Raw genomic sequence first — 14,465 nt, forward strand, 5'->3', positions numbered from 1 at the left:
AGTCACACCCAGCGGCAACTTTCGTTTCTGAGATTTGACGTCACGGCGTCAGGTTGGAGAGAGAGAGAGAGAGAAAAACAAAAAGAGAGAGAGAGAGAGAGGGAGAGATAGGCATGCGCTCTCTCTCTCTTCCTCTCTTCCTCTCTCTCACTTCCTCGTTGGACCAGCAGCGGCTTCGGCTCAGCTGCGAACATTATCATTAATAATAATAATCATGTTTTTATCACTTGTATGTTTATAACGGCACCACAGGGCCGCTGCCGCTCGCCGTCACTGCTCATAACTTTAATTATATTATATTTTATTATTTATATCTTAATTTTATAGGTTACAGAAAAGACATTATTTTCACACACACACACACACACACACACATATATATATATATATATAATTTTTTTTTTTTCAGATATACATGTGGCACCCTAGTTCTTTAGATTAACTCTTAATTTTTTTGTTTTTTCTTATTTTATTTTTTTTTACTTATCTGAACTCGTTTCTATTTTTTTTTTTTTTTTAGAATTATTTCTTTGCCTGCGTGAGCTGCTGCTCAGTTTGCCTGCAGTGACAGGAGAGAAGTCTGGACTGAAGCCAAAACCTGCCGTAATATCTCCTGTAATATCACTGTAATATTACTGCAATATCTCCTGTAATATCACTGTAATATTACTGCAATATCTCCTGTAATATCATTGCAATAGTACTGCAATATCTCCTGTAATATCACTGCAATATTACTGCAATATCTCCTGTAATATCACTGTAATATTACTGCAATATCTCCTGTAACATCACTGCAATATAATAATAATATCACAGGGACGAGGTGGAGCGGATCACAGTGAGGTGCAAAGACAACAACTTGCTCCTCAGTACAGCCAAGACCAGGGAGCTTACTGCGGACCTCATGAACAAACAGGACATTCAGCCAGGACACACTAACGGGGTCTGTGTGGAGAGGGTCCCTGAGCTCCGTGTCCTGAGGGTTCACATGACGGAGAACCTGACCTGGGGCGCAAACACCACCGAGTTGGTGAAGAAAGCCCAGCAGACTTTACTTCTTGAGGATCCTGAGGAAAAACAACATCCTTCAAAAGCGAACCCTAACCCTAACCCTAACCCTAACTGCTGGTGGCTTTCTACCGCTGCTCTGTCGAGAGCATCTCTGACCCTAACCCTAATCAGACCACGGCAGACAGAATAATTATTGAAATTAATTTATTTATGTACATGTTTATTTATTGTTCTATTTAATGATATCTGCCCTGCTGCCTACATATACATCCACACACCACAGCACCATGGAGTGTGGGAGGTGACTTTACGCAGGCCTCTGTTTGCCAGTGCAATGGACCCACATTGTGGCTAACTTAGAGCCACTCTTCTTCACCTAACCCTAACACCTACTGCCTGTGTGTGGTACTCAAGCTGCACAGCGGCACAGGGGCAGGAGCTCCAGGGGGTCATTAAGGTCGCCTAGGGGACAGCCGGCTGCCCCCTCCCCTCTCTGGAAGAACTGCACAGCTCACGCTGCCTCAAGAAGGCAGTGAATATAACAAAGCACACGTCACACCCTGGTCAGAGTGTTTGAACTGCTGCCATCAGGCAGACGGTACAGGGTGATAAAAACTAGAACCAGCAGCATTAAGAACAGTTTTCATCCCACTGCTGTGAACCAGTTAAATACCACCAACTTTCACTGAACAACTTTCCTGTGTAATATTGAAATGTGACATACCGCCAAGCTTTTCTGTGCAATATTGAAACGTGCAATATTGGAATGTAAAGGAGTGAATGTGTACGCGTGACTGTTTTTTTCCTCACTTTTATTATTTATTATGTTTTTCTATACTGCACTGAAGGATAACTTTGTTGTTAACCATGACAGTGACAATAAAGTGATTCTTGTCTTCTTATCTTCTTATAAATATTACTGCAATATCTCCTGTAATATCACTGTAATATTACTGCAATATCTCCTGTAATATCACTGTTCAACTTTTGTAATGGACTCAGAGTTAAAAGAAAGAAAGAAAGAAAGAAAGAAAGAAAGAAAGAAACAAACAAACAAACAAACAAACAGAGTGGTTGGGATATGAGAAGCTGCTCTAGTTGGTCCAGCTGTCAGAACTTCATTCCCTGGCAATTAAAATAAAATAATATAAATCAATAAACTAATTACAATTATAATTATATATAATTAATTATAATTACAGTTATGATTTTAAATATATTCTAATTTTAATAAGAATTATTACTGAATTATTCCTCACTCCCTGTGTATATAATCTGTATATAGACATACCTTTTTTCTTACATAAGCTCAGTTTCTTATTTCTGGATATATTGTCAAATTTTGTAGGATTAGTGCACATATTTATTCCATAATTTACTTATACTTTTTACAAAACTCTAATGCACATATTGTTATAGCTCTTATTTCCTTTTCTATTTTCTTATAATTTCATTTATGCTTATAATTTAATTTTCCTCTTGTGAATTTGAACAGCTGCAGCTGACCCAGTTTCCCCTCGGGCATCAAGAAAGTATTTCTGACTCTGATTCTGAATTTGCTAAAAACCCACAAGGCCCCCTAAGTGGTCCCTGAACCACACTTTGAGAACCAAAGCCCTGTGGTTCCAGCAGCGTTCTGGTTCTGGATGATCTCTGGTTCCAGCAGGCAGTTTCTCACTTTTTCTGCATTCAAATCCAAAAGTAGGGCAGGATCAGGACAGATCTGCTCCAAAACAAAGTTAAACATTGACAGCAGCAGCGATCAGTGACCGTCTGGAGCCTCAGCAGCAGCTCCAGGTCACACCAGTGCTCTCCCAGGGCCTTCCCAGTGCTCTTCCAGGGCTCTCCCAGTGCTCTCCCAGGGCCTTCCCAGTGCTCTCCCAGGGCTCTCCCAGTGCTCTCCCAGGGCCTTCCCAGTGCTCTCCCAGGGCCTTCCAGGACTTTCCAGGGCTTATCCTGGGCCTTCCAGGGGTCCTGGAGGGTCTTCCAGGGGTTCCTGAGCAACGTGAGGAACAGTTTAAGTGCTTGTGCAAGGCGACACCCTGAGAGCTGCTGGTTCCAGTCAGGTTCCAAGATCCAAAGGTTGCTCGAAGAACCTTTAGTCCTCTGGTTTGGTTCTCCCAGGAACCTGCTTGGAGGCTCCCTCACTGTCCAGAGGGTTCTTACAGTCCATTCTCTGAAGCTCTCACATTCATTGTGAGGTTCCTCAAGGAACCTTCTGTATTTAAGGGAATTCGGAACTCTAAATTCCCTTATGAGGTTCCTTTTTAATGAACAAAAAAAAAAGTAATAATAATAATGTACCTGTTGTTAGTGATTATAATAATTCCTATAATAACAGAATTAATAATTTTCTGTTATCTGTGTGGCACTTTACAAAATAAGGTTACAAAGTGTTTAATAATCAGAAACACTAAAATATTGAACAAACTGTAGAACCATAAAACAGAAGACAGGACAACCTGAAGCACCAGTCATTACATAACCTAATGTGTGTGTGTGTGTGTGTGTGTGTGTGTGTATGTGTATGTGTGTGTGTGTGTGTGTGTGTGTGTGTGTGTGTGTGTGGAAACGCACAGAAACGCAGCAGCAGACGTTCTTTGGCTCAGAAGTGGACTTTATTCTTTGAACGACACAAGTGTCCAGCAGGAGAACATGTGGAGAACATGTAGAGAACATGTAGAGAACATGTGGAGAACATGTGGAGAACGTGGAGAACATGTGGAGAACTCGTCCAGAAGCGGCAGCTGTGTGTGTGTGTGTGTGTGTGTGTGTGTGTGTGTGTGATCAGCCTGCAGGTCTGTGCTGGAGGAGGAGCAGGAGGAAGAAGATGATGGCGATGATGATGATGATGAAGGTGAGCACTGCTTTGACTCTGAGGATGTTCCAGAGGGTGACCTCAGCTCCCCGACCCGAACCGGCCAGGACCGGTCGGCGGTGTGTGTGTGTGTGTGTGTGTGTGTGTGTGTGGGCGGCTCAGCCGGACAGGTCGGCCTGCAGCTCCTTGTTCCTGCGAACCTCGGCAGCGTGAACTTCCTGTGACACATGAAGAGACGAGGAGAAATGAAACTTACAGAGAGAGAGAGAGAGAGAGAGAGAGGAGGGAGGGGGGAGGGGGGCAGGAGGGAGGGAGGAGGGAGGGAAGAAGGAGGGGGGTGGGGGGCGGGGACTTCTGTGGAAATGATAACTTGAAACCAACAGAAACATTTCGCATTTCCTGTGATTTGACCGTTGCTCAGCTGACATCACACAGGAAACCCAGCAGACACACTCTCTGAAAAACACTTCAGTGGTTCCTCAAAACGCTCTGTGGTTCTACACAGAACCATCAGCAACTAAAGAACCTCTATAGGGGCTGGTTCCTCACACTCTGTATGTGGTTCTTTAAAGTCCTAAAGGTTCTTCATGTTTATTGGAGTTATTTGGTGGCAGCAGCTAACAATTCTTTTCCTTGTGGATTAATGTGCAGATTATTTCCTCAGTGAATGGATTAATGTCTCGCTCTATAAACCATCAGAGAACAGGGAGAAATGCCACAGCGTCACAGTTAACATTTTTAATAGCTCATTCTTTTTTCTGTTCTTTCACAAGAAGCCTTTGATAGATTTTATTTATTTAGGACCTTGATCAAATTTTAGTTCAATTGATATGCATTTTTTGGGGGGGAATTTGCCTTGTAATTTTTGTTTTATTTTATTTTATTTTTATTTTATTTATTGGTAATTTTCCTGTAATTTCAATGTAAACATAGAATTATAATAGTCACAAAATATTGTCATGAATATATATATATATATATATATATATATATATATATATATATTTTATTTTTTTTTTTTGCTACTTTTCTGCTAATATTTCCCAATGTTTTGTTTTTTTTGTTGTTTTTTTTTTTCTTTTTGTAATTTTCTGACAGTTTGTTTGGGTTTTTTCGGTTGTTTGCTGATCACCGTTTGACCCTTGATTTTTTCCATAATATTCTGCTAATGTTTTGCAAATTCTATTTTGTTTTTTTATAATTTATTATTATTACTAATGTTTTTTTTCTGATAGTGTTTTCTTCCCCTAATTCTGGGGTCATCGCCCTCCGCTGCTCTCTGACTCCTCGTGTGAAGTTTGTCCTGCTCGTGACGGGACGGGACACCGGCTCGCCCCGTCAGCTGATTTGTGTGAAGGCTGTGATCGAGCAGGACGGTCTGGTTTGTGTGTCAGAGCGACACGTCACACCTGCCGCTGCTCACCTGGACGAACCCGCAGGTGAGTCACACAGCAGGAAGTGAAACTGCCTGAGCCTCACTCTTCATCACCTGCAACACTTACTCACACACAGGACATTTTTTAATATTATCACATGACAGATTATTAAAATAAATTCAGCAAAGAGCCTTTAAAAAAAAAAAAAAAAAAAAAAAAAAAAAAAAAACGCTGTTAACCGTTTAAACAGCACCAGAAATCTGTCCTGAACAAAAAAATAAAAGAAGAAAATGACAGACAAATGTGCCAAAAAAGTAAAATAATTAAAAATTATTTATTTAAAAATTAAATTAAATTAAATTAATTCCTGTTAAATCCGATTATAATTATATATTTAAATACTGTTAAATCTATAATTAGAATAATTATAACTGAAAAAACATAAAAGAAATAAAAGTAAAAAGCAAAAACAAAAACAACAAGGAAATGACTTGATATTCAGAAACACCGTAAAAAAAAGTCCTGAAAATAAAATAAAATAAAAAAAAAAAAAGAAAATGACAAAATTTGCCAAACAACATAAAAACATAAAACAACAAAACATAAAAATAAGTAAAATTCAATTCAATTCAATTAAACCCTGTCACATAATTTTAAATATGTTATTCTAATAATTATAAATAATATTGCTCTGGACATTTTTTCTCTAGTTTTTGATAATTTTTTCTTTCTTTCTTTCTTTTTTCTTTCTTTCTTTCTTTCTTTCTTTCTTTCTTTCTTTCTTTGTTTTTTAAGATAATCTCCAGGTCATTTTCTTGTCTTTTTTTTTTCTTTTTTCCTGCGTCTCTCTCGCTCTCTCTTCCTCTGTATGTCACAGCCGTCTGGTTTCTCTGCTCGGGGTTTAAAGGTTTGGCTGTTTGCGATGCGTTCAGGTGCCCTCCTCCAGCGCCTAACCGCAGGAAATCTGACATCTGTCTACGATGAACACCTGACCGGGTAAAGGTGCAGTACGTAGTTTTGACACATCAATTTTAAACTAAAGGAAACTAAAAGAAAAAAACAAATGGTAGTCCACATAAAATATGAATGTGTTGTTTGTTTACAATAACAGGGCCTGCATGTTTTTTACATGTTTTGTTTACATATATGTTTACTTTTTTTTTAGACTTCCGTTTGATGGATGCTGCTTTGTTTTTTTTTTTTTTTTTTTTTTTTGATTGGTCATAAAATGAGATGGCAGTTCAGAGATGTTCATGTGCACCAGCAAACAGTGAGGGAGAGGAAACAGACACTTCCTCATGATGATGTCATCAGAGACAGGAAGTCTCACACACTTCCAGCTCCTCACCTGCACGCCTGTGTGTGTGTGTGTGTGTGTGTGTGTGTGTGTGTGTGTGTGTGTGTGTGTGTGTGTGTGTGTTTGACGCTCGGTGTGACTCCGCCTCCCAGTTGTGATGGGCGTGGTCCTGCTGCCCCAAGGCGGTGTGATTGACAGCTCGCTTCCTTGCAGGAAACAGATGCAAACTGGAATCTTTTCCCAGGAATTCCAGAAGCTGCTGTCAGGCGCTGACACGCCGCCGCCGCTCCCCTGAACGCAGCACAACGCCACCGCAGAGCCCCGCCCAGCTGCTCCCGTTGACTGTGAATGGGAGGCGTGGAAATGTCTGATCCTGTGGACACACACTGTGACATCTATCTGTCTATCTATGTCATCTATCTATTATAAACTTTGTTAAAAGGTTGAATTTATGGCAGAGCTGTTGACCTGAACTGCATCAGACTGGTTATTTATTTATTTATTTATTTTTACTTTTTATTTTTATTTATTTAAATTTATTTTGTTTTTCTTGTCTTTTCTCCTTTCTGTCCTGTGTGACAGCGCTCACTTGCTGTGTGTCTGTCTGTATTTTTCATGGCCCCTCATTTTTTTACTGTTTTGCGTATTAAAAAGCACTTGTTGTGTTTTTCTTGTCTTTTCTCGTCCTTGTGGTTTGCAGCTGCAGTGAACTCTGCCCGCTGATTTTTTAGTTTTTGTTTCCTCATGCTGTGCATTGCTCTGTGTTAAATGCAGGAATACTTCATGTTGAGTCAGACTGGCCTTCAGTTGCAGCCGCTGCCGGAGCTCGTGCAGCCGGGCCTCCCGGTTCTCCTTGTTCACCTCCATCTTGTGCTGTAGCTTCTCCTCGGTCTTCCTGCTGAAGGCGCTGTTCTCCTGCCGGGCCTTGTGCAGAACCTCCCGCTCGCGCTCGCGCTTCTCCGCCAGCTGCTTCAGCACCGCCGCCTCCTGGGACTGCAGCCGTACCAACGAAGAAGAAGAGGAAGCAGGAGAAACACATGACACACTCGAACACGCCGGCGAATCAGGGCCAAAAACATGGAGCCTGGAGCGGAGGGGGTATAATACTCTGAGAAAAAAACTTTATGAGATTAGTCATAAAAACCATAAATTGAAATGATAAATGGGGAAAAAGTCAGAAATTCTCTGAGATTAAAGCGGCAAATTTAAGAAGAAAAAACTCGAAATTCTGAGATTATAAAGCTGCAAAATTTGTGAGAAAAAAATGAAATTTATGAGAAAAAAACATGAAAATTCTGAGATTGTAAATTTACAAGAAAAAAATCAGTAATTTAGAGATTTCAGTTGGGATTAAAGCATGTGGACACTGCCATGACTCGGCCTGTTCAGAAGAAAACAACACACTAATCTGAGGTTTTTTTTCTCATAAATTTATGACTTTAATCTCAGAGAATTTGAGTTTTTTCTTACATATTTGTGACTTTATAATCTCTGAATTCCCCAGTTTTTTTCTCATAAATTTATGACTTTAATCTGGGAAGTCCTGATGCCCCCCCACCACGCCCGCAGCTCCACCCCCTTCTGACCAATCAGCGTGAGAGCTGATCAGCTGTTTCCTGTCCTCCGCACCTTCCTCCGCTCCTCGGCGGCCTCCTGCCTCCTCTGCAGCTCCTCCAGAGACACGCCCCTCCTGGGGGGCAGGGCCAGCGGCTGCCGCTTGTCCTGGGACGGCTCGGCCCCCAGGATCACCTCGAACGCCTGGCCCGCCAAGCGCTGCGTCAGGCTCTTCACCTCCAGGCCTGACGGAGAACACGGAACCAACACAGGGAACCAACACAGGGAACACAGAGAACCAACACAGGGCACAGGGAGCAGAGGGGAACAGAGGGAACAGAGGGGAACACAGGGAACACAGAGAACCAACACAGGGAACCAACACAGGGAACACAGAGAACCAACACAGGGAACACAGGGAACAGAGGGGAACAGAGGGAACACGGGAAGAGAGGGAACAAAGAGGAACAGAGGGGAATCATCACCTTAAACTACTTTTCAATTTAAACAGAAAAACAACAAGAAAAGAGCCAAAATGCACACTTTTAAGTTAAGTTAAGTTAAGTTAAGTTAAGTTAAGTTAAGTTAAGTTAAGTTAGGTTAAGGTAAGTTAAGGTAAGGTAAGTTAAGTTGAGGTAAGTTAAGTTAAGTTAAGTTAGGTTAATCTAAGCTAAGTTAAGTTAAGTTAGGTTAAGTTAAGTTAAGTTAAGTTAAGGTAAGTTAAGGTAAGTTAAGTTAAGGGAAGGTCAGGTCAGGTAAATATCTGATGACCCTGTGGGGCAATTTGGGTCACAGCCAGCAGCAAAAAAACATGCAGGAAAGACTGGTCACACCAGTTAACAGAGTGTGTGTGTGTGTGTGTGTGTGTGTGTGTGTGTGTGTGTGTGTGAGTCAGTGAGCAAACACACCAGGCAAAAACCCAAATTAAAATGAGATAAGAGCCTGTGCTCGTCTCCTCTCAGCCTGACAGGCAACTCATATTAAACTACAGGTCTACCTGCCGGATCTACTTTCCAATTCAAATAACAAGAAAAAAAAAGGATGTTTAATTTACCCCAAAAATAACATAATTCTGTTGCTTTTGGAGCAGCTACAGACAGCACACCACCACACCTGAGCACACAGAGCAGACAGACAACACACAGAGAGAGAGAGAGCTGAAGGAGGTGAGGAGGAGGAGGAGGAGGAAGAGGAGGAGGAGGAGGAGGGGGAGGACTCACCCCCGTCCTGGCAGAGGCCGCTGGCTCGGGGCGGTGTGTAGAGGCAGGAGCAGAGCAGCGACAGCATGGACATCTCCTGGATCTTCTCTGTGTACGCTGACAGGAAACACACAACATCACATGACACGTCGCAAACTCAAACCCCAGCTTCTCACTGGCCGGCGCCTCACGTGAGAGAAAACAGGGTTCATCCATACGACGGCGTGTCAGGGCCAGAGCAGGGAGACAAGAAAACATTAGACAGCCGGGGGGAGGAGGGGGATATTCCAAGAAAAAAACTTCACAGATTAAAGTCATACATTTTTCCGTGAAAAAAGCCTGGATATTCTCTGAGATTTATTTATTTAGCGTCCCACGTTCAAATCCGACCTCAGGCCCTCTGCTGCAGGACGTCCCGTCTCATCCCATGCCCTTCCTGTCTCTCTCTCTCTCCCCTCTGCCCTCCCTGTCTCTCTCTCTAAGGTGCATTAAAGTTGTAAATTTACAGTACAAAATCTTGAATATTCAGACATTATGGGTCAGCCCGTCTGCTGTTTGGTGTGCTGTCAAAGGGATGAGGATGTTCTCTTAAGTTCCGTGTGTTTGCAGGTGTTTTGTGAGCCCTCAGGGCCACCGTAGCTGAGCGCTAGATGGTGCCAGAGCTCCGTGAGAGGCCCGCAGGGCCGAGCAGGGAGCTGCTGACTGCTGCCCTCATGGCGTGTCAGGCTGCAGCAAAGCTCTTTATTTATAGCCTCCCCCTTCAGAGCTTCAGGGAGCCTCTGAATTATTGACGTGTTCTTCAAAATCACTCTCGGAGCGCACGTCACGTCACGCCCGGCCCGCAGGGACGCCGCCGCAGCCGGAGCGCTGAGGGCCGCGCTGAGGGCCGCGCTGAGGGCCGCTGCCGGCACGCCGCCACTCACAGAGAGCCTCGTTAAAAACAACTGGCAGGTGTGTTTCAGGTGCAGGAGTGACACATACACACACACACACACACACACACACACACACAGCGACACGCACAAAGACACATTTAATTTATTTTTTGATTTAAATTTTTTTGGCTAATTTTGTGCTATTTATTTGCTAATTTTCTGGTGTTTTTCTTCTTTTTCTCTCTATAGATTGTATAGATTCTCTGTATAAATAAAATGTTTTTTTGTTTTTTGTTTTTTTTTAATTTAGAGATACTTGTTTTAACAGTGGGATTATCTCATCCCACTGGCAGATTTTCTTTTCTTCTAAGTTTGAAGTAAAACAATTGAAAATTAAAAAAAAAAAAAAAAAATTGAACACAACAAAATTAGAAAATACATCAAATTAAAAATTGTCAGCATGACTAGAAAGTTTCCATAAAATTACAATTACAACATATCACAAGAAAGCATTACTGAGAACATTACTAAAAATAATAAATAAATGAATAAATATTAAAAAAAAAAAAAAAAACTATAAAAAAGAAAATTACCACAAATTATCCCAAAAGAAAAAAAATACTTGAAAACTCGAAAATAGTGAAATAAATAAATAGATGAAGAACATGTTTTCTTTTTCTTCTTTTTCTTTTTTATTTTATCGTTTGAGGCCCAGCCAAGTCAGTTTGTCTCTGCAGAGGCAGGACTGAAGCAAGGCATGCTGGGAACTGCAGTTCCAGTTGAGCGGCAAGGAATCACTGCAGCGCCCTGCACTCTCTCTCTCTCTCTCTCTCTCTCTCTCTCTCTCTCTCTCTGTGTGTGTGTCAGGCTGAAGTAAGTCTCACTGGGCGTGTGCAGGGTGTTGCCGTGGAGACGCCAGGGAGCAGTAAACTGATCCAGCAGCAAAACAACGGACAGAACTGACCTACACACTGATCAATACTGATCAACACTGATTAATATTGATCAATACCTCAAGCCTGCACACACGCCTGCCCACAAACCTCCCTTTCTCTGTAAAAAACATTTAAAAATCTATTTTGTATCTGTGTATTTATTTATTCCTTCACTGTAGGAGTGGATTTCCTTCCGGTCGGGGTTTTCAGACGCTGAGTGACTCTGCTGGAGCTGCAGACGTCTGTCAGAGGCCGTTTCTGATTTCTGATTTCTGAATGTTAAATTAATCTCACATTTTTATTTGAATCTATTTCTCATTTTGCAGTGAGGCTCCTGGGGGCCTCTTACTTTGAAAAGCACCGCCTCAGGTCTCAATTTAACTTTCTCCCAAGCCGCTCAGACGCCCATCTCCTCTGATCCAGGCTCAGTCTCCATGCTGGGTTTGGCGTTGAGGTGCAGCGCCCCCTGCTGCTCCTGCAGGGACACAGCCGCTCATTTCCTCACTGGAATTAAACCAACAGGAAGTGGGACAGGAAGGGAGGATTCACCACAAGGCCATTTATTATTGAGGAGATGAAACCAGACGCAGGAGACCCACCCAGTGCACGCACAGACACACACACACACACACACAATAGAGCAGACGTGCTGCACTGTAATCTCCATCTGAAGTCAGCGTCCCTCGTCTCACTTCAGACTTCAAATCTTATTTTTTTGTTCCAACAAGGTGAAAAATAATAATAATCCAGAGTGCTGAGATTATCCTCCACTTGTTTCAGGGATTTTTATTTCTGGGAACAATAAACAACAATAAATGTGCTGAGACAAGGCAGCATGAGGCAGGTCAGCCACACGGATAAAAGAAAAAGACACTTGATCCAAGAAAATTCTGGAAACAAGCTGATTAGCGTTGGAAACGAGTGGGATTATCTGAGATTATCTTGTCCCACTGGTGGATTTTTTTGACCTTGTTGGAAGAAAATCGAGACTATGTTCCATCACCACGGCCAGCGAGCTACCAGAGTCGGTTAAGTTTAGGCGCTAAAACCTCTTGGTCAACGTCGGAAAGGTCACGGTGGACATTAGTAAGCTAATGTTTAGGCACCATTAGCATTAGCTCAGTGGTTTTCAAGTGGTGGTCCGGGGAGCCTGAAGGGTCCTGTAGGGTCTTCCAGGGTCCGTCAGGGACTCTGAAGAGACGTTGCTGTGACTCTGGGCTCAGATCAGCAGGATCTCCTTGTTCCTGAATCTGCTGAGGGGATCAGCTGCAGGCCTGAGACACGGCCAGCAGGGGGCAGCACAGGTGGAGCCCAGAGCACAGAGAGCAGGAGGAAAACTAGTTTTCCAGGTTATTTTCTTGTAAATTTTACCACTTTAATCTCAGAAACTCAGATGTTTTTTGTCTTGGAATAATACCCCAGCACCATCATTTTATTTTTCCCTGCCCTGGCAGCGATACACCGCTGTGACCTCGAACCCTAACCAGAGAGACGGAGCTGACAGCATGTGATCACACAGCCAGGGAGTGTGTGTGTGTGTGTGTGTGTGTGTGTGTGTGTGTGCTGAGCAGGGAGCATCCCTTCGTCAGTGTCATGGTAAAGTAGGGCAAGGTAACTGTGAGCTCAGCCCCCGTAGACACAAATCCTCCATTAGAACAGCAGCCCACCAAGGTGTGACACACCTGGCTGTTAGAGGGGACGGGAGACGGTGCTCTGATTGGTTCACTGCATGTTACGCCCAAAACACAGCCAGGATTCATGAGGAGACTCAGGACAAGCCTTTAGGGCCAGGAGCCTGGAGCAGCTCAGCCTTTAGTCCAGCTGCAGCTCTGCAGAGCAGGAGGACAGAGCGATAAAGTAGAGCCCCAAAACAGGGAGTGTGTGATGCGTCTCAGCAGTTTGTGAGTCTGAACGAGGCGTCTGAACACGACGGGACGCAGCAGAGGGAACAGCTCGCCGGGCTCACAGGGCACCAAGTTCCTGATGCATTATTCACAAGCTCGTCGCACGAAAAGACTCCAAACCTGGACCAAAATACTCCTCCCTCCCTCCCTCTCCCTCTCCCTCCATCCTCATCCCTCCTCCCTCGTCATCATGAGGAAGCAGGCGCATCGTCTCTCTGCCCTGCACATCGATCAAATCTTGTTTTTCTTCAAACAAGGTCAAAAAATCTGCCAGTGGGATTAAATCAGGGCTGATTTCAACCTGTTTCATTTCCCCTCTTTCCAAAAAAAAAAAAAAAAAAAAAAAAAAATCCTCATCCTCAGTTGTTCCCAACACCAGTCAGCTCTCAGCTTTCAGGGTTTCCAGAAATTTCTTGAATCAAGTGTCATTTTCTTGATCGAGTGTTATGATTTAGTGATGGCATAAAAAACTGATACCTAAAACATTATTGTCTGACATTTTATACATTTAATTTTATTTAGCGTTGTTGTTTTAGTTTTATATTTGATTTTTAGCAAATGGTTTTGTTTTTGCTCCAGTTAACAAAAACAGAGACACAAAACCAAAAAAGGTTTTCTGGTCGTAGTTTTCATGTGATTTTTTCTTTCCCACCAAATCTGTTTTCATCCGGATTCATTCATTTTTCTCCTTTCCAATGTAAATAAATCTCCATCTTTCAATTTTCTCTTCAGTGTTTACATCTTATTTTTCTTATAGCAGGATAAAAAAATAATAATCCCCTTTGGGAGGAGATAACCCTCCACTTGTTTCCAGGTCAGTTTCACTTGTTTCAGGATTATTTTTTTCCTTGAATCAGTCTGAATGTGTTGAGACGAGGCAGAATCCAGCAGATCAGCCACCAGTACCAAGAAAATGACCTTTGACCTGGCAGGTTTGAACCTAAAGATGAGACTGAGGCCTCGGTGAGCCGGGGAGGTAGGTTGCCTGGAGGCGGGGCCAGCAGGATCACAGGCTCCTCCCCCTCGCTGAGCCGCCTGCAGCTACTTCCCCTTTCTTTCCTCTTTTCAAATCCTTTTTTGATTTTTGTAGCTTCCTATTGGACGTGGTGCTGTCAATCTGGCACCACGCTGCGCTGTGATTGGCTGGGAGCTACACACCTGAGAGTCCTGAGCTCAGCAAAACAAGCAAATCCAAGCAGAGGGCAGGGACACACACACACACAAGCACACACACACACACACACACACACACACACACACACACACACACACACACACACACACACACACACACACACACACACACACACACACACACGCTGCTAGTGGCTCACAAGTCATGATGGAGAGGGTTAATTTTTTTTCGGTCATGGTGCTGCATAACTTATATCAGATGACAGGTGGAGGTGTGACCACTGAAGGGGGCGGGGCTATATTTGCTGTCAAACAGACCAGAAACACATCCCAAGATGTTAAAGGCACATTCCATGAAA

At 43.0% G+C, this 14,465-nt stretch overlaps 1 protein-coding gene across 1 annotated transcript in view; it reads right to left on the minus strand.

The window, feature by feature from the left end:
- Nucleotides 1-3,616: 3,616 nt before the first annotated feature.
- The window catches only part of stmn3 (stathmin-like 3), a 12,683-nt gene continuing 1,834 nt past the window's right edge, over nucleotides 3,617-14,465 (minus strand). The window contains exons 2-5 of the mRNA XM_030051965.1: nucleotides 9,280-9,375; nucleotides 8,135-8,304; nucleotides 7,307-7,498; nucleotides 3,617-4,050 (exon numbers count right to left, since the gene is read on the minus strand). Of these exons, the coding sequence (XP_029907825.1) occupies nucleotides 3,991-4,050; nucleotides 7,307-7,498; nucleotides 8,135-8,304; nucleotides 9,280-9,375 (518 nt within the window). The 3' untranslated portion in view covers nucleotides 3,617-3,990. The remainder of the gene's footprint in view (nucleotides 4,051-7,306; nucleotides 7,499-8,134; nucleotides 8,305-9,279; nucleotides 9,376-14,465) is intronic.

Source organism: Myripristis murdjan, chromosome 5, assembly GCF_902150065.1.
Source record: "Myripristis murdjan chromosome 5, fMyrMur1.1, whole genome shotgun sequence".
NCBI lineage: Eukaryota > Metazoa > Chordata > Actinopteri > Holocentriformes > Holocentridae > Myripristis > Myripristis murdjan.